Raw genomic sequence first — 21,024 nt, 5'->3', positions numbered from 1 at the left:
CTTGCTGTCCAGGGTCTGTGGAACCATCTGTGGGTAAGAAGGAGCAGGTCCACTAGAAGCATCTGTGTCTGTGAGAATAGATTGCAGCTCCTCTGGTTGCTTCTCTGGAGCTGTCCTGGGTGTAGATTTTGAGTAAATGCCTAGACTTGGCAGGATGCTGAAATGCATATGTATGTATTAGAGATAGAGAAAAAGGTTAAGTATGTTTGGGAGAAATTTTTTTCTTAGGTGTACATTTGAAAGTACATTTGAAACCCTTAGGTCTTGGTGGTTGGGATGAGAATGATCCCAACCCCAGGGAACAGGAGAGGAATCCCACCCTCTTGTTTAGGTAACAGGTAGAAACTTAGGCTATTGATTGGCAGGCATACTTATCTAGATGGAATCTGTTTGGTCCATGAGAGGTACATCTATGTGTTTCTTGGAGCTTATAAGTTTATAAAATTGATAAATTTGTGAACAGCATGAACAGTCTTAAGATGAGCTTAGGGAAGACAAAAGCTTTTTGTGGCGCAGACAGAGCAAGAAGGACCTTTTCTTTCTGTCTAGGAGACTAAATGTATATAAAATTAGCATAAGGAGAAGCATTTTCAAGTTTACATTTAAAAGGCAATTAAAGAAAACTGGAAAATTTGATGACCTTGTAAATATGATAGTTGATCATATAGTTTTAGCATGAGAAATATCTTAAGTCTATAACTAAAGGAAACTTAAATTTGTAACTATGATAGCTGAGAGTAAGTATATTTAGCATGAGAAACACTAAGTATTGTCTTAGTCAGGGTTTCTTTTTTTATTTTTTATTTTTTTTAATTTATTTTCTATATTCTTTGTTTACATTCTAAAAGGTTTCCCCTTTCCCAGTCCCCCCCCCAATATGTCCCATAAGTCCTCTTCTCTCCATCCATTCTCCTATCTTTCCCTCTCCCTTTTCTCTGTCCTGGTACTCCCCTACAATGCTGGATCAAGCCTTTCCAGGATCAGGGCCCTCTTCTTCCTTCTTCATGGGAATCATTTGATATGCTAATTGTATCTTCAGTATTCTTAGTCAGGGTTTCTATTCCTGAACAAACATTATGACCAAGAAGCAAGTTGGGGAAGAAAGGGTTTATTCAGCTTACACCTTACACCAAAGGAAGTCAGGACTGGAACTCAAGCAGGTCAGAAAGCAGGAGCTGATGCAGAGGCCATGGAGGGATGTTTCTTACTGGCTTGTTTTCCCTGGCTTGCTCAGCCTGCTCTCTTATAGAACCCAAGAATACCAGCCCAGGGATGGTACCACCCGCAAGGGCCCCTTCCCCCATTGATCACTAATTGAGAAAATGCCCCACAGCTGGATCTCATGGAGGCACTTCCCCAACTGAAGCTCCTTTCTCTGTGACAACTCCAGCCTGTGTCAAGTTGGCACACAAAACCGGCCAGTACAAGTATATAGTTAGAAGACAACCAAATGAAACTTAAAATTTGAGCTTGTGATTATATAGTGGAATGTTTTATTAGGGTGAGGCTAATGTATAAGAACTCTATTGGTACGTGTTATGATAATGGCATAACAAGAGGATGACATATGAAGCATTTAGTCACTTGAAACTGAGTTTAGGTAAGGAAGTAATAGAAGGTTACATCTGTGAAAGGTTACATCTGAATTTGTGTATCCTTTATCATGAAGTTTGTTAGCAAGACAAGTCTATCTGTCTTTGATAAGAGATATGATAGTCTTAACTAGTTAACAAATTGACTAATGAGCTAATAAGGTGGTAGATTGCCTTGAGGTAAAAATCTAGGTCTGTTTTCTAATTGTCAATGTAGTCAGAAATCTGGGAAGAAAAAATTATAATACAGATGTCATATTGATTAAATGACAGAGGTTAGTCTAAAGTCCACTACCTGAACAGATCTTCCAGGTCTTGTGGTCTCCATTGAAATTCAGGCACAGTCAGTGTGGATGTCAGGACCAGAAGACAAGTAGTTTTTTTCCTGTGGGGGAGGAACATGGGAGAAATGACTCACCTTGTCTTAGGCAATATGAGGCAGTTAATTCTCTGGGTATCCTCTGTTTGTCCACAGTTTGAGCCAAGCCCTGGCAGCAGGCAAGGCAATAGAGGGTCATTTCTCAGTGGTTATCATATCACAATCCAGGCAGTCTTGTGGATGTTCATATCTTCTAGGAGACCTTGGGGGCAGGGGGGTCACTGTTAGGCTTTGGGAATCTGTTTGTCATAAGCTTAAACATTTAATATTACATTTAGCAGATTTCTGACAAAATTGACAACCAGTATCTATTATGTATATCTGAGTTAGACACTTGTGCTAGTTTTAATTATTTGTTCTAGAATGTATCTAACAAATAAAGAGAGCACATTGTAACTCAATGACAGTAGCAAAAAAAATCTAAGGGTAAACATATCTTTAAGGCAATGGTCTTTAACCTTTATACTGTTGTATATCTTTAAATTAATATTAAAATTATTTACCAAGGCAGGATAAAAGTCATATGACAACTTTATTTTAATTGAAGTGTCTTTGGAGACCTCAAGTCAGGCTGTTTTAAGGTGGGGACTGCCCATAACAAAGATGATGGATGGTCATGAGACTTCCCTTAACCAAGATGGCTCTGAAGCTACAGCCAGCCACGCGACTACCCTTAGCTAAGATAACACTGAAGCAATAGCATAGGAAAACCTTATCTGCCCACAACAAAGATGGAAGACAGCCACTAGCCTGCCTCCAACCAAGATGGCGCTGAAGCTACAGCTCTTCCTGGAGGAAAGTCATGTGTTTGCTACATCTTGGAATGGCAGAAGTGGCTATAAAAACAGATAAAGAGACCGGCATAAAGAGACAAAGGGACACATTTTGTCTGGTGGACAGGAGGCCTGTCCCTGTCACTGTGTATAATAGAGCAGTGGCATGTAGGGATTTAAGACTGTCTACTGGCGCAAACAGCTGAGGGTGATGGCGGCAAGGCTGGGGAGGTGGGAGCGCGGAAGTATGGGCAGCAACTTGGCAGAGCAGAGTACCGGGCAGGGGTGTAGGGTGGGCGAGCCTGGGGGGTGGGGCAAGAGAGCGAGCGCTCCTGGGAGAGTGAGAGGTGGTGCCTATACCTGTACTCTGTCTGTCTGTCTGTCTGTCTGTCTGTCTGCCAGCAATTCCACTCCAGAGCAGCATGATGCTTGCACCACTGGGGTCGGAGCTGACCGGGACAGAAAACAAAGTGAGGGGTGTGGTGGAAAACGGAGAGCAGAAGGCAGCAAAGGAATAGAACGGCGAGAGGATGAGGGGGAGACGACAGCCCTACATAGAAATCGTTCCATTTTTCGAGTCGCTGATGACAGTTGCAAAAGTTTTCTTTTTAAAACACTGGTAAGCAGTCATATAGAGTTATTCCTTAGAGGATATTGGGGCCAAATTTAGCCTGTGAATTGAGCCGGGAGGCATTCCAGTAGGGGGCCTGTCAGCAGTGGCAAAGACATACCCTTTTGGGTGAGGTTTGGTGTTAATCATCTTATTACTGGGAGGATAAATTAACAACTAGAATGAAGGAGTTATTAATCTTACCATGGCATCCCGAAGGTAAATTAATAACTAAAATGAAATGACCAACCTGGCCAGACTTACTAGGTCATCAAGCAGTAATCTAGTGACTGAGCTGTGGGGCTCAGAGCCCAAGGGAGAATGGTTTACCCAGGCCTAGGATTTTTCTAGCACCATGATGGAGAGAATCCGAGAGAGGAAACTATCTTGAGGCCAAAGAGCTCACCAGAGGGTAGATAGAGGTCTTCAAATTAAACTGTGAGTATGGGAAGCTGACTAATTTGCTAGTGTTTGGATGGAGAGTGACTGATGGGAACTATGAAGTCATGCAAACTGCCAGTTTGTAAGTACAAGTCACAGGAAATACGAACCTGCGGCGTTCTAAATCCTAATTTGACACCAATGTTGTGTTTTATAAAAAGAGTCAGGATATGTTTTGTAGAGCCAGGTACGGCGAGGTGGGAGGGGTTCCTCGGCGGGCGCATGCTGAGAGATCTCTTCCCGCCAAGGCACCACATACAATGGATGTGATATAGAATAGAGTTTATTTAGGGCATGAGAAGGGGAGTTGAGAAGAGAGTAGAGACAGAGAAAGACAGAGACAGAAACAGAGAGACAGAGAGAGACAGAGAAACGGGGGTGGGGGAAGGGAAAGGAGAGGTTGTCCAGGAACACATGGAGAAAGGGAAGAGGGGGAAAGGGAGAGAGGGAGAATAGATCCAGGAGAGAAGAGAATCAGGGAGAGAGAAGGGTCAGAGAGAGTAAGAGATCTAGGAGTGGCCAAACAGTCCCTTTTATAGTAAGCCAGGCCTACCTGATTGTTGCTAGGTAACTGTTGGGCGGAGCTTAGAAGGAATGCCAGCACAGATCACATACAAACTAACCTGAAACAGACCATCGGCCCAAATATAAGAGCTTAAACCCACAAAATATATTTTTTAAACAGTTGTATATGACCCAGGGTTGAGCCAAATATTTCATAGATGAGACACTAGAAGCACTAATTACAAAAGAAAAAATGCAAGTTATACTTTTAAAAAAATGAAAAAAGACTTTTAAAGCACTTAGGAAAATAAATGCCTGGCTTCGAGGAAGATTTGAAAGTCTAAATGCCTGAATATGTGTTTACATGGAATAATCTGTGAGAGTCATAACTCAAGAAAAATAACAAAAATGGGCAAGGACTTTGGACAGAGACTAAATCAAAGAAATGTGCCCAACCCTGGTAAGATGCTTAATCCTGCCAGTCAACAGGGAAGTGAATTAAAATCACACAAGACATTGTTCATATTCACTATAAGGGCTCCAGTGAAGATACCTGGTGAGTCAAAGCGCCAACAAGGATGTGTAGCAACTACAGCTTTTCCTTATGCACCCATAGCAGGGATACAGAAGGGTGCAGGACTTTACCTGAAGCCTGGCAATTCCTCGTCCACTGGCACTCCGTTCGCCCCACCCCCTAAGCAGTTCCCCTCCCAGAGGAAACGGTGACTTATATTCTCATTATGGCTTCCATGTGACACTTCAATGTGTAAACTCCCCAAATGCCACTCAACTAATGAATGAATATTCCTCTATTTCTTTCTTGTTTCTGTTTCCTCCTCCCAGTTGAAACCTATCTGGATCCTCATTCCCTCTGAGCTGTATTCTGCATTCAGAAGGGTATGGCAGCTCAGACCTTTAGTTCCAGTCTATCTACATAGTTCCAGGCTAACCGAGGATACACAGTGAGACTCTGTCTCAAAACAAACAACAGAAAACGATTTAGTATCCAGCCAAACTGGGCAAGGTTTCCAGTTTCCGCCCCCCCCCCCCTTTAGATTAGCATCTACCATTGTTACTTTGTTACTTTTTATTTCTTTGGGCTTCCATGGTAGAAAGAAAGAAAGAAAGAAAGAAAGAAAGAAAGAAAGAAAGAAAGAAAGAAAGAAAGAAAGAAAGAAAGAAAGAAAGAAAGAAAGAAAGAGAGAGAGAGAGAGAGAGAGAGAGAGAGAGAGAGGGAGGGAGGGAGGGAGGAAGGAAGGAAGGAAGAAAGGAAGAAAGAAAGAAAGAAAGAAAGAAAGAAAGAAAGAAAGAAAGAAAGAAAAGCAAAAGAAAGGAAAGGAAAGGAAGGAAAGGAAGGAAGGAGGGGAAGGAAGGAAAGGAAGGAAGGAAGGAAAGGAAGGAAAGAAAGAAAGGAAGGAAAGAAAGAAAGGAAGGAAGGAGGAGGAAAGGAAAGAAAAGGAAAGGAAAAAGAAAAGAAATTTTCTATTTTATTCCATTCATCCTTAACCTTTTCTCATATATTTCTTCCTGTTCTTTCCATCTTAGCCCCTCTTCCCTTGACCTGCCCTCCCCCAGCTGCCTTCATCTTGGTTTTTCTCTTATCACGTTAATTCTCCAGAAAGGAGACTCCAGCCTTTTGGTCATCTATTTTCACTCTCTAAATAACCTGAGTTAGCTGAATTTGGACTCCAACAGTCTGGGTTCAGGCATTAGTTGAGTCACTTCCCGGCTACATGACCTTGAACAAGTTAGCATTTTCTCGGAGTTTCTCTATCTGAAAGATGAGGATAAATAATACGATACCCTAGGTGTACTTTAAGGATGAGGAAAGAAAGAAAGAAAGAAAGAAAGAAAGAAAGAAAGAAAGAAAGAAAGAAAGAAAGAAAGAAAGAAAGAAAGAAAGAAAGAAAGAAAGAAAGAAAGAAAGAAAGAAAGAAAGAAAGAAAGAAAGGCAGCTGTTGATAATATGGGCTAACCTTTGCCTGTACGAGCAGAGGAAGGTCCCAGTCTCCATAGAGCTCACAGTCTAGAGAAGAATACAATTAAACAAATTCAGAAACAGGCATGGTAACTCTCAAGTCCGGAAGTAATGAAATAGGACATAGGAGGGACATCTAAGGTGGGCTCTTGGTGAGGAGGGACGAGAAAGCCAACTTCCTGAATACAGTCAACCCCATCCACTATTAGGATAACAAGTAGAGGTGGGAGATAGCATATGCACTGTTTCCTAATCCCACGGAGCAGGAGTGGATAGCTACAAAGAGTAAGTGGGATTAGTGGGGAGAACTCTTAAAGAGGAGCCTGGAATACTGGCTTCTGGTTCTTCCTGTCACTGAGCTGCTGGCTGATCTTGTAAACCACTCTGAGTTTTGCAGGACTGTATCATTCATCCTAAGGACTCTTCTGCTGCTGGAGTCCTTTGATTCTGACTTCTGACTTAAAGGAACCACTAGCATTCCATATGGATTGGGGGATTTGGGGCATTTGTTTTCAGCGCAGTCTTTGTTTTCGCTTTGCTCCTCTGTTGTTTCTTGTCCCTCCCGTCCATCCTGTCCTTCTCCTTCCCTTTGAAGATATTTAAGAAGGGCTTTCATCGCGCTAAAACCGTAAATATGCCCTTGAAACACGAAAAGAAGCTTTTGTGTCCTTACAACGGAGGTTATTATCGGACAAGTAAGTCACTTGAGTGCACAGCATTCCTCAGCCTGCGCTGCAGAGAGCTCTATTGGGTTATATTGTCCTATCTCCGCAGATAAGACTCTCCCACTCTAGAAGGTGGGTTATCTGATGAAGCAGGGTGCCTTGTGCTCCAGGGGTGTAAGCAAAAGGGTTCTGGTGCTGCCCAAAAGTCAGACATACTTCTCCAAGACAAGTAGGTGCTTCACTTAGAGTGTAACAGTCAAGGACAGACGTTCTAAAATTAAACCAACCAGCTGTTCAACTGCAGACGCCCACGTGCCAGTTCTGCCTGTCCTCGCCTTATCTAGCCTTTCAGAACTCCCACTCTCTGCAAGGCGTTTGAAAAGCCTGAAACTTCACAGACTTTCCAGGAGGAACCTTATCCACAAAGGCAGAGTCCTGCTATGGGGCAGATTAGGACACCGCTCCTTCTCCCACAGAGCGTACACTCTCTGCATTTTTCAATTGGATGCCAAAACCACTATGATAGTGGCAACAACTGGCTTCAGAAGGCAATGGCCTGTAGCCTTCCTCTTTGATGTTAAAGAATATTAACAACTATGTGTGGATGGAGAGATGGTTCCTGGGTGTGGCTCTACTGGAGGGCCCAAGTTCAGCTGCAAGCATGTAATATGTTGAACTGCTCCAGGGGAATCTGACATTTTTTACCCTCACAAGCATCCATACTTGTGTGCATGTGTATACCCACACACAAGCATTAAAAATAAGGTCAATTTTCTTTTTTAAAGAGGAAGAAAATATTTGTTTTTCATAGCTTTTTTTTTTAAATTTACTAACTGCAACCAGGCTCTTGGTTTTATTGTAAGACTTTCTACTGAGTGTGACAGTGTGTGCCTGTAGTCCCACCCCTTGGTCACCTGAAGCAGGAAGGTGACAGTGATCTATCTCAAAGGCAGTCTAGGTTACATAGTAAAACCTCATCTCAAAAAGCCAAAAATCCTGTCAGGCAGTGGTAGCATGCACCTTTAAGCCTAATATTTAACAGACAGACACAGGTGGATCTCTGGTCTACAGAACTTATTCCAGGATGGCCAGGGCTACACAGAGGGGTCCTGCCTCAAAAAAAGACCAAGAAAAAAAAAGAAGAAAGAAAGAAAAGCCATCAACCCAACAACAATCCAAACAACAAAAACTTTCCAATGTTATTTCTACCAATTTATATTCTGAAAAGTGCTAGCCCATATATAGTTTTACCATTTTGTCTTAAGAAAGTTAAGTTTCCTAGGGTTTTACCCTTAATTTTTCAACTAGGATGAATGACAAAAAATCAGGCTCACTGTCACTTGAAATAATTAAATACCAGATAAGATTTGTGAAACAATAGTTGTTATGATCTAAGGTGTGACATCATAGATCACACCATGCAACAAATATCGCATGGGAGATTTAGTAGGGAAAGGGTAGAGAGGCTGCCTCTCAGCAAGGATGGAGGGAGGAAGGGAATGGAGAAAGGAGGGACTGGTCATTTATAGGAGGGTGTAGTGGGGATCTGCTACCCATGGCAACAGTAGGAATGTCCTATCTTGGCAGCTGATGATGATGTATCCTGTCATATCCAGCTGTTGCTGGATCCCTGGGGCAGGTGGTGAAGATGTCTGGTTGCTGACAACAGTTTCAAGGCCTTTGGATATCAGGCAGGACAGGACAATGATGTTTGGGTGGGCCCTGAGATCACCTCTCTCACTGTCTGGAGAAAGTGACCGGATGCTGATGCGAGAAGGAGGAACATAGCTGGAGCCTAATGGAGTCTCTGAGTTTAGAACCCACGAGAAGTGAAAAAGAATTGTGAGAGTCTAGGAAAATCAAGACAGCTAGACCTCACGAGAATGGAGTTCCAGAAAGGAAACAGACTTCCAAAGGTCATTCTCAAACCTTCAGCTGAGTGTCGATCAACACATATGGGATAAAACTATCACTGGGTGTGGTGCCTCACACCTATAATTTGGAACACAGAGGCTGAAGCAGGAGGATTGTCCTGGTTCAAGGCCAGCTTGGGCTATACAGTGAGTTTCAGGCTAGCTTGTACTACAGAATAAGACCCTGTTTCAGTGCTACAGGTCACATGGGCTATGTAGAACCAGCATGGATCTTGTAATTCATTAGTAGAATAGCTAGTAGGGTTTCATCACCTCTGTAGAGGGGTAGAATGTGTTCTATACTTTCTTAGTCACTGTTCTATTGCTGTGAAGCTTGAGCAATGCAAGCCTCAAAAGAAAGCATTTAATTGGGAGCTTTCTTACAGGTTCAGAAGGTGAGGGCCATAACATTCACAGCAGGGAGGCAGGCAGGCAGGCAGGCAGGAATAGCAATGGAGCAGTAGCTGAGAGCTACATCCTGAGCCACAGGTGGGAGACAGAGACAGATGGGGAAACTGGACCTAGCATTGGCTTTTGAAATCCTACCCCTAGTGACACACCTCCTCCAACAAGGCCCTGCCTCTTAATCCTTCCTAAACAGTTCACCAGCTGGGAACTAAACGCTCAAATATATGAGCCTTTGGGGCCATCCTCATTCAGATCATCACAGATAGTAGCAAGTATATGGCGTTTACCGAACAAAACTTAAAAGCAAGCCTCAAAAGGATCCAGCTTATGTCAAGTAGCATGATTTCACCTCAGGAAAAAGCTGAGGACTACCTGAGAAAAGGGATCCAAGAAGTTCGACAAAACACAAGAAAAATACCCAAAGCCACATCATAAACTAAATTGTTTAAAGAAATAGAAAAAAGAAAGAAAGGAAGGAAGGAAGGAAGGAAGGAAGGAAGGAAGGAAGGAAGGAAGAAAGAAAGAAAGAAAGAAAGAAAGAAAGAAAGAAAGAAAGAAAGAAAGAAAGAAAGAAAGAAAGAAAGAAAGAAAGGAAAGGAAAGGAAGGAACAGGACCAGGAGTAAGAGGAAGAAGGAAAAAAGGAGGAGGAAGAGGAGAAGGAGGAGGAAGAAAGAAAGAAAGCAAGAAAGAAAGAAAGAAGAGGAGAGGAGAGGAGAGGAGAGGAGAGGAGAGGAGAGGAGGTAGGAACCCTGGTTGAGCAAAAGCAAATAACAGTAAGGAAATCGGAAAACAATGGAACCAAACGCTGCTTCTTTGAACATAAAAAACCCTTACATGCTATAGAAGAGAGGGAAGCCATGAAGTCACTATGAAATGTAACACATATTTTACATAGATATTAATAAATCCAGTGTTCACGTGACTCATTATGAGTATGTAGTTTTATCAGAATGCACATTTTATATATATATGAAATCATCAAAGACCGATTCAATCGGAAGTTTTTAAGTTGCTTGCTTTCTTAGTTCCAAGTCTAGTCCCCGTTTGACTGCTCTTTTTAAAATGAAATTTGAGAAATGGTTCATTCATTCATGTGTTTGTCTAACAGTAATTACGAGGTGCTAGCATGTGCTGCAGACTATGGGGCACACAGAGATGCCCTGGCTGTTAACCAAGCAAGAGCCCAACTCTGAATGCTCCGGCTAATGTGTGTAGACAGCCAATACGGCCCTGACAAGGAATCCCTGAGCAAGGGCCGTTCTGGAGGAAACCCAAGGGCATCCACAGGGCGGGTGACCAATGTGGGCTTAAAACATTCCCAAGGTAGCAACTGAAAAGTACCATCAGTTTTTAATGTGAGAACTATTTCTCGAGGGCAGACTGATCTTCTCTTCTCTTCTCCTCTCCTCTCCTCTCCTCTCCTCTCCTCTCCTCCTCTCCTCTCCTCTCCTCTCCTCTCCTCTCCTCTCCTCTCCTCTCCTCCTCTCCCTCCCTCTCTCTCTCTCTCTCTCTCTCTCTCTCTCTCTCTCTCTCTCTCTCTCTCTCTCTCTTTGCCCCCCTCTCTTTTCCCTCTCCCTCCTCTCCTTTTCCCTCTCCCCCCTCTCTGTCCCTCCCCTTCCCCCTCTCCCCTCTCTCCCTCTCCTTCTCCCTTCCATCTGCCTACACAACAAACGTGAAGTATGGGACAATATTTAAGACCTTTTTGGAAGACCACCTTCACCATTATGCACCTGATGCTTATTTAAGCCTTGTTCTGTCCATTCTGCTTTAAATAAATCCCAGTTCGAATCACAAAAAAGACGTAGAGTGCTGTTTTTACTCATTCTCAATGTACTGCCTCATTTAGGGGTGATTTGTTTGTTTGTTTGTAAGAGACAAGGGGTTTGTTTTGGCTTAGGGAACAAGAAGGTAAAAATCCGTCATGATAGGGTAAGTTTGGCAACAGGAGAAAGAGGATGCTGATCACACTGTATCCTCTGCCAAGATGTCATGGGCCACTCAATGTAGGGCCCATGCCTAGTTCCCAGCTTCCTCCAACTAAATCTTGCAGATGTGAAAATTTCAGAAAAGAAAGAGAATCTCACCCATTCAGGGTTCTTTAAGGAATGCTTCCTAACTCTAAGGCATAAGAAGAAATTAAGCAGAGAATCCACAGCCACAGGTGACATGTTAGGGATCCCAGTCTCATAGGACTCAGGCAAGCCTGGGGTTGGGGGGGGGTGCAGGCCTTTAATCCCACCACTCAGGTGGTAGAGACAGGTGGATCTCTGGGAGTTCAAGGCCAGCCTGGTCTAGAGTGAGCTCCCAGGACAGTCAGAACTACACAGGGATAAACAAACAAACAAAGAGAAGGACAGGGGGTCAGGCAAGACCAGGGGAAAGGGTCCAAGATTCATTCGGAAGGACAGATATTTTTCAATGATGCATTTTCTTTGCTCCACTGATTTTACTTAGAAGTTAGGGAAAGGCCGTGGAAGTCCACATTTCACTTACAGTGTTGTGCATTGTATTTGGTTACACAGGGAAGGAAACAGCTTCATTGCCTAACAATAGCAGCCTCAAATAAATTATGTCATCCGTACAATGGCATTCTGAGCAGGTTTGTTTTTAAACCTTACGGGGTACTGGGGTACTGCGTCTCTCTCTCTCTCTCTCTCTCTCTCTCTCTCTCTCTCTCTCTCCTGCATCAGAATCGGCCGCACTCAAAGTCAGATTGCTCAGTCAAGCTTGCAGAGTTGCTGATGTAGTTGGCTTGAGAGAGGGCTCAAGAATTTGCTTTTCTAACAAATTCCCCCCAAGAACTACATTTTCAGAACTACTGATGTAGAGGCATCGTTCTTGAATTGGAAGAATACTCACCAACTGTACAGATTTTTTTCTTTCATTATGTACTGGAGTTTAGGGGAAAGATCCCATTGAGTTCATATTCCTGGCTGTCTTTGGTGAAACATAGTGCGGGCACTTAATTGTCTTCTAAAGTTTGAATGGCACACTTTTCTGTAATGAGCAGAATGCGGGTAACTAGAACACAATAAAATTACTTCACTTAAGGACAAAGAATCATGAGGCATTGGGAATTGGCTCTAACAGCCTGGGAAAGGGCTTAATCTTGCTCAGAAGACCTTGGCTCTAAAAGTGCCCCTGTTGGGAGTATGTATTTAGAAGCAACTAGAGGCAGATCAATAATGGGAGCACCCTTGGCCACCTACTCCTCTTCATGGGGACAAAACAAGGAAAGGCTTCTGGGAAATGGAAGGCTTCCACTGGGCCTTTCTTCTCTCCAGTCAGTGACACATAGGCTTCTTCTGGGTGGGACCCAAGGGCCACCTGCCAGGACTTTGCAGCATCTGGATTGGCTGTCGTTTTGTTTCCTGATCCAGGCTAGATCCCCTTCCCAGAGTATCAGATTAAGGTGTCTCCTCTCTGGGAAACAAAAAAAGATTTCATGGTTTAAATTCCCATCCCGCTTTGTGTCTGTGGCACTGCGCCGCCGTCTCCTTTCCAGCGTGCAGCCTCGGGGGTCATGATGTCCCTTCCCTGCTGATATCTGCGTGCCAACTGTGGAGTCAAGCACACCCAGCACAGAGCCGCCATTCAGCCTCCCTGGGCTGGGTTCAGGAACCAAAAGGGACTCTGAGTTTCTCCCAAACCTTGACAGATCTCCCTCCTCCCTGTGCTGGCGCTAAACAACTCTCAGAGTGAGGTGGGTGGGGCAGGAGAGTTGGGTGGGGCGGGAGAGGGGGTCAGGGTAAATGCCAAGGGCGAGCGTGGCTGGAACAGCGCGCACACAGCTGCCACCGATGTCCAGGAAAAGGAAGGGTGGGCAGACAATGACAGAGCGCACGACCATCCTCCTCAGTGGGCATTGCTTGCCCAGCTCCTGCCTGTGTGTGTCTGCGTCAAGAGATAACAGAAATGCTGGTGTCTGGGGGTGACATCTTAAAAACCAGTCTCATTGACAGTTTTCTCCACGATGTCTCCAGCTTTGCAGAGTTTTCTTTGTTCAGACTTTCAAAATATGCAATGTGTTCCGATTTCTTTCTTTTAAAAACCAAACGATGACTCGCAATTAAGTGACATACAGTTTGTTGGGAACATCATTTTTTTAACAACTTTACATGTGGGTAGAGATGGGCTGGAATCTTTTAAAGATGAAATTGGTCTAGGTTTGAGATGTTTAGGAATAACTGGAAGTGCATACACTGGTTAGTTAGCAAATGCAGCCTCTGTGTCTCCTGTTCTTTCTTACTCCTTTGATGCTATGCTGTGGAACTCAGCACGGGGTCTCCACAGGGGCCCTGGATAGCGAGAGGATGCTCGGAATCTCAATATTACTCAGGTGCAGAGGGTAATTTTGTAATTAAGTAACTTACCAAAAGATAAATCAAACAAAGTGCCAGCGGGGTTCTTGTGACACTGGGACTATTCCCAAGATATTTTCAGTTTATCCTGGGAAGACAATGGATCAATTAATAGCTATAAGAAGACTCTCAAGTACTAAGTAATATAGGTACTGTTTATGGTTTAGGTACTATAAGTACTAACAATAAAAAGCTATAAATAGACTGTCAGGTACTAAGTACAAGTACTGTATGTACTAAGGATCAAACTCAGGCAGGGCCATTGAACGACTGTTTTATTCTGAAGAAAGTGGGTCTTTGACAGGGTGGAGAGGAGGATGGATGGTTAAGCAAGAGTGTGAAGTAATTCAGCTTTTTTTTTTTTATAATGGAAATCATTCTGCCTATTGTGTAAAGGCCAAATGTCCACTGACCCAGCCCCCAGGCACTGCTGTATTTATAGCATATTTTATCCTCATAAGCTCGGAGACACACGAACTCCAGAGTTGGTTCCTGACTTGTCAGTTGTTTGCTATAAAATGTTTCTTTTTCTTTTTCTTTTTTCTTTTCTCTTTTCTCTTTTCTCGTTTCCCTTTCTCTTTTCTTTCTTTCTTTCTTTTCTTTCTTTCTTTCTTTCTGTAGTGGTGAGGGGTGATACATGGTTTCTCTGTGTAGCCCTGACTATCCCAGAACTTGTTCTGTCGACCAGGTTAGCCCTGAATTCAAAGATCTACCTACCTCTGCCTCCCAGAGCTATGATTAAAAGCTTATGTTTCCATGCCCAGATATTTTTTTTAAAAAATTGCAATGATTTTTATTTAATGTGTGTGTGTGTGTGTGTGTTGCTTGTACATATATGATATGTACTACCTATGTGTCTGGTGCTTGTGGAGTCCTAAAAAAGGTATTGGATGCCCTGACACTGGAGTTACAGATGTTTGTGATCCACCATGTGGGTGTTGGGATCTGAACTCAGGTCCTCTATAAGAGCTGGACCATCTCTTCAACATCCCCCCTCCCAAATCCATTTCTAAAATGAAAATTTTATGTCTAAATCATTCCTTAAGGCAAAACTTATTTTCCTAAAAAAGTCACTTGAATATATTTTTCCTAAGTGGTGGTTTTTCTGAAGCCTACTGTCTTAGTCAAGGTTTCTATTCCTGCACAAACATCATGACCAAGAAGCAAGTTGGGGAGGAAAGGGTTTATTCAGCTTACACTTCTGCATTGCTGTTCATCACAAAAGGAAGTCAGGACTGGAACTCAAGCAGGTTAGGAAGCAGAAGCTGATGCAGAGGCCGTGGAGAGATGTTACTTACTGGCTAGCTTCCCCTGACTTGCTCAGCCTGCTCTCTTATAGAACCCAAGAATACCAGCCCAGAGATGGCACCACCCACAAGGGGCCCTCTCCCCTTGATCACTAATTGAGAAAATGCCCCACAGCTGGACCTCATGGAGGCACTTCCCCAACTGAAGCTCCCTTCTCTGTGATAACTCCAGCCTGTGTCAAGTTGACACACAAAACCAGCCAGTACACCTACATTGGATAATTAATTTTGCACTAGTTATCAAAATATCTCTGCTTTTTATTTATTGTTAGAGTTTTTAAGTCCTTACAGCCCAGAGGATACTCAATACCTCAACACACCTAATGGCCCAAGATTGCCTGAGATTTTATTCCATGCCTTTATAAAACCTGTATGTATAATAAGCATGCATTCTAAATGCACGTTACATGTTATTTTCGTGTTACATCCTGCTTCAGAATCTCTCCTCTCCCTTGGGCTCTGTTGGCTGCCTCTCCTACCAACCTTGTTCCTCCTGGTGACAGGAAAGCTGGGGACTGGGCAGCGTCCATGCCCTAGGCACCATATGACCCCTGCGTACTGCAGAGACTCACACCCGGAGGTCTCCACCCTTCTAAGCCTTCCTGCTGGTAGCTTCCTTGACCAGACACTTCCCTCCTTACCCTCGGACTTAAATGACTTGTGAAATCAATCTACTCCAAAAGGCAGTGCGTCGGCTGTCTGTAGGGATGCTTGTTTTGAAAGTGTCAGAAACACAGAAGGCAATTCCAGAAAAGGATAACCAAAAATATTAGTGTAAACCGGGCGGTGGTGGCGCACGCCTGTAATCCCAGCACTCTGGGAGGCAGAGGCCGGAGGATTTCTGAGTTTGAGGCCAGCCTGGTCTACAGAGTGAGCTCCAGGACAGCCAGGGCTACACAGAGAAACCCTATCTCGAAAAAAACCAAAAATCCAAAATTAAAAAAACAAACAAACAAAAATGTGTGTGTGTGTGTGTATGTGTATATACATATATGTATATACACCAGTATATATATTGGTGTGTGTGTATATTGGTGTAATAGAAAAAAACACCCCCAAATGCTTTAGTCTTTGGAAGAGTCAAAGTTTACCCAGAAATACAAGGCCCTGGGTCTTGACTTTATAGTTGCTTCAACTGGTCCTTCTGTTTGGTTTCTGACTATTTAGGTATCAGCCCAGGGCTTGCCCGGTGCTAAGCACACATTCCCCTGAGATCACCACCCTTACTCTGGATAATCTGTTCTGCTCTGGGAAGTGACACTATCTCTTTGGAACTTGGAATGACTCAGCTCGGATATGCAGCTACACCCTCCCCACTAGCTCCTTGCAGTGCAAGTGACCCCACCACAGCCTCCCAAGACCTCCCTCAGCATGTCTGTCTGCCATTTGTTTTCTGATCTCCCCAGGCACTCTTCCCTTGGGTCGCTGGTCTCCGGTCCCACTGACCTTGTTAGTTTAGTTTTGACACGAGGGTCCCTATGTCTCCCTGGCTGGTCTTGAACTCTTGGTTCATTTGATCCTCCTGCCTCGCTCCTATTTGCCACCATGCCTGGGCTGTTGTTTCTTCCAAACAAATAAGTCAAGGTTGGCTTTGCTGCAGGGCCTGGAAGCTGGCTTTTTCTTCTGGCCAGAATCCCTTCCCATGATCTCTGCACCACCACCTTCATCTCAAGAGCCAATGCTCTGTTGATTGTACACCGTCCTCATCTGTACCCCAACAGGCAGTACACCTGTGCCTTAAAATTACAGGGTGGCTCTTCTCCAGGTGTGATCGAGGTCTAAAAACCTCTGGTTATCTTATCACTCGCAGATAACAAAAGGTATAAATCAAACCCGGACTGCACCGCGCAAACAATCCGGGGCGTGCCCACAGCCTGGACACACACAGACACACATGGTGTTTTCTTCTCTTCACAGGTTATTTTCCGAGCCCTGTCACCACCATATGACGTAGAAAACCCTTACAGTGCCAAAGTGCAGGAGCAACTGAAGATTACCAACCTCCGCGTGCGGCTGCTCAAACGACAGTCCTGCCCTTGTCAGAGAAACGACTTGAACGCAAAGCCTCACCATTTTACACACTACGCAATCTATGACTTCATCGTCAAGGGCAGCTGCTTTTGCAATGGCCACGCTGATCAGTGTTTACCTGTGGAGGGCTTCAGACCCGTCAAGGCCCCGGGAGCATTCCACGTGGTAGGCAAAACAAACCGGAAGTTACCCCAAAGTTTCGGCTTTGGGGACTATAGTCTTAAGTTCCCTGGGTTGGTGTCAGCTTTTTCCTTCCTTGTCTGCTAGCTGTCCCCCACGGCCCCACGCTGCCCCAACTCTCTACTCACCCCGAAAGTACTATTCACTTGGTTTGAAACTACAATTTTGGAATTATACTCAAGTTTAACTAGATTCCTTAGGAAATAGCGAGGGTTTTTGTTTTGTTTTGTTTAACGCTGTGACCATCGGATCTAAAGTATAAATTGAGCAGTACTTAAAAGTTGGCACGATCCTGTTTACAGCATTATCACACACAAGCCACCTGTGCGGTAAATAGGAACCATTGTTGAGATTATAAAAAACCAAGATCCTCCATTCGGTATCTGGTGGCTTGGCTGTCCAGCGGTAGCATGAATAGCAATTCTCTGTGAGGCGCAGCCTGAACTCCCTTTACCCAGAGGCAGAGTTAACCTCTCCTACTTCTGAGTTCCCAGAACGCAAATGCCTTCCCTCCATTTCCCTACAAATGTTCCTGTGCTCACCCCGCCAGGCCCTCTGTGCTCTCCCTTTGAGACCGGAACTTCCCGTGAGCTGGGCATGTGTTTTCGGGATATCCATAGCCGCAGGACCCAGCATGTTCCCTTGAGCTAGAAGCAGGCGCCTAGTAAGTAAATATCTGAACACAGGGAGGAGGGTTCCCTGTGACTTTTTCACACCTGCGTGTCCTTATTTATGCTTTGTGCTTGGTTAGCCCTCCTCCTCCATTCTACCCCTCCCCCACCTCTTGCTGCTTCCTCTCCTCCTTCCCCCACCCCCGGAAGCCCCCTTCATATCACATTTATGCTATTTCCCCTCTCTTTAGGATTCCCCCCCAAAAGCATCCTTTTTACTCTTCTGTCTTACACATGTGTATACATATATGTCTGTATGCGTGCCTATGTGACTATAAACCTAGATTCTGCACATGAGAGGAGACACGCTACTACTATCTTTATGAGCACAGCTTACTTTGTTTGACATCATGATCTCCGCTTCCATCCATTTTCCTGCAAACGTCATACCCTCATCCTTTACAGGGGAGTAGAATTCTACAATGTCTGGGTATGTTGCACTCCTTACCCAGCCAGATGCAGATGGTCTTCCAGGCTGGTCTTCTGTCCTGGCTATCCGTATCCCGAATGCCCTCAATTCTTTAATCTCATACGCCCCTCAAAAAGCAAAGGAAATCACAGCAGCAGTCACAAACCAAACAGAAGACCTTTACATGAAGAGGGCTGAGTAACGTCGTCAGGGGGATGTCCACTTGTAATCCTAGCACTCAGGAGGCTGAGCTAGGAACGCTACAAGTTCCTAGCTTGGAACAGCCTGGGCTACACAGTGAGACCTTGCCTCAAAACAACCCAAAACAAAACAACTCAGAGCACCTATGTAACATCGCATAAAGAGTAGATTGTACAGTTTCTTCTTTATCCTGATCCTAATATAGGACAGACTATCAGACATCACAGGCTGGTTCCCCAGCAGGGGAACAGGGCTGAGGTGCTGGGGCACAAGGCATCATGGGTAGGGTAACTCAGATGAACAGGAGAGTGGACAGAGAGTAACAGGATAGAAATGATTACTTCTAAAAGTGAATTTAGTGCCCCCCAATTGAAAAAAGGGGGGGCAGCTTTCCTGTAGCCAGTACCTACTAGTTTCTAGGTAGTGAAAGATCTTTGAAATAACACTGCCGCAGATGAGGAGTGGGATAGTTTTGTTTCTCTCGGTTAATTTTCTTCAGGTATGATTCAAAGAATGTTCCAGAGACAAGCATCCACTCCAGCAGGGATGCTTTTAAATAAATCATGTGGCTGTAAACCTTCAAAAGTTTAATAATCCTTCCTCAATGAAACCTTCTACAGTTTTTCTTCATTCTGTTGAAATCCATTCAGGAAAATTATTCAAACTTAACAAACATTTTATTGACACCTTAAAGTAAAATTATTCTGGATGATACTCTGTCAGCAAGAGAATCACCTAGAGACAAAAGGGAGCAGAGTACTTGAATAGGGAAGGTCACAGAGTGAGTGTCCTTGGCAAAGGCATGCTGGAGTGAGAGGCCCCATTCTAAAGGACAATTCTGAGGGACAGAGACCTAGTTTTCTTGATAGTCTCGGTCTACTTTGAAATTGACATCAATTTCTTTTGAAAATGGTCCTAGTTTCTAGGTTTCTAGAAAATGGTGCCTCTGTTTTCATACAGGCTGAGTTTTTGCTGCAGTTGGGAAGCCCATTTCACCTTAACTAAGTAGGAGCCTGATTGAGCCAGGCCAGAGCAAGTGGCAGAGACTGTGGGTGTCCAGGGATCTGGTGTCACAAGGATCCCCGCCCTGCCTTTAAAAGCAGAACGATCCATAAGTACTCTACACTGAAATATATGCTTGAGTGCAATTTTATTTTTCTACCCATTATTTCCTGGATTGTGAAGACTTGATGGTGTAGACTGAGTATCATTGATCTTAAACATTTGAGATCAGAAAACTTGGGACTTTGGAAAGTTCACATATATGTGATTAGATTATGGGAATGGAGTTCGAATCCAACCATAAAATGCATTTGTATTTAGTGTAGACCTTGTACACAGAGTGTAAGGATAGTCCCAGCTCATCCATGCTTCGGCAGTGATCCGTCACATCGGTCACAGGTGGAATTTTACCCTTGTATTATCTTACAGCTGCATAGAAAGTCCTGATTCGGGTGTTCAGAATTTTGGACTAGGGAGAGTTTAACTCGTTGTAAATTTGGAAACATGAACTGAGGAGGTGGCCCCGTGTTTGCTGAGTAAGCACGAGGCAGGCCTGAGTTTTGGTCCCTAGAGTTCATGTAAAAGGCCAGGTTCCAGGCACGTGTCTACAACCCTGTCAGAGGAAGGAGCAGAAGTAGGTGGGTGCCCAGACCTCTCTGGGCCAGGCAACCCAGAGAATTTCTGGGTTCTAGGTTTGGTTAGAGACGTTGCCTCAGAAAGATAAGATAGAGAGCAACTGGGGAAGAAACCACCCAAGGTTGATCCTGACCTCCACGTGCTTGCACACACATGAGTGTGTATACCACACACATACAAATCTTAAGTCTGGAAATGGCTACCTCCTTTGATTTGCTGAGTTCACATTCTTAGGTTGTTTAAGTGAGCAAAAGGTGCATTAGAAGAAAGCGCTTGACCTTGGTGACACACAACTGTAAGGCCAATTGTCTCTCCATGTGTGCCAACACCACTTATTATACAGAACGTGACTGGAAACAACTAGATTAATAACTTATGAGTTTGGAATGACATCTGGCCTATACTCAAGAGATCTGCCTGCCTCTGCCTCCCAAGCACATGGTGGATGAAAGGCATGCACCACCTTATTCTAGGTATGTTCATAAACGTGTGACTCTCAGGGCTAAAGGAATGGCTAAACAGTTAAGAGCACTGGCTGTTCTTCTAGAGGACCCAGGTTCAATTCCCAGCACCCACATGACAGCTCACAACTTCAGGTAGCTTCAGTTCCAGGGAATCTGACACCCCCCCCCCCACAGACATACATGCCTCCAAAACACCAGTATACATATTATAAAAAAAATAATAAATCTTTGAAACAAAGTAACTGTCTTCAGCACTTTCTTGTTTCTCCATTGGAGTGGCTTGTAGACAGTGCAAATTCTTATCTCTGACCAACTGAGCCAGAAAATCTGCAGACAGGACTCTAGCATCTGTTGGCCTGCAAAGGCTTCTAGGTGATTTGGATGCTGAGGTCTAAGGCCAATGGCTTAAAAACTAAGCTGATTCACATATAGCAATTAGTGTTCCTAGGATGAGTCACTATAACAAAGTCAGATTTTCTAGGCAGGAATTCTTTCTAT

The 21,024-nt window shown here is 44.0% G+C and overlaps 1 protein-coding gene across 1 annotated transcript in view; it reads left to right on the top strand.

The window, feature by feature from the left end:
- Ntn4 (netrin 4) overlaps positions 1-21,024 on the top strand; it is a 123,700-nt gene that overhangs the window by 37,850 nt on the left and 64,826 nt on the right. Inside the window, exon 3 of the mRNA XM_052165503.1 lies at positions 16,850-17,128. Coding sequence (XP_052021463.1) covers positions 16,850-17,128 — 279 coding nt within the window. The remainder of the gene's footprint in view (positions 1-16,849; positions 17,129-21,024) is intronic.

This window comes from Apodemus sylvaticus, chromosome 20 (assembly GCF_947179515.1).
Source record: "Apodemus sylvaticus chromosome 20, mApoSyl1.1, whole genome shotgun sequence".
Taxonomy (NCBI): domain Eukaryota; kingdom Metazoa; phylum Chordata; class Mammalia; order Rodentia; family Muridae; genus Apodemus; species Apodemus sylvaticus.
This window is presented reverse-complemented; position numbering and strand designations above follow the sequence as displayed.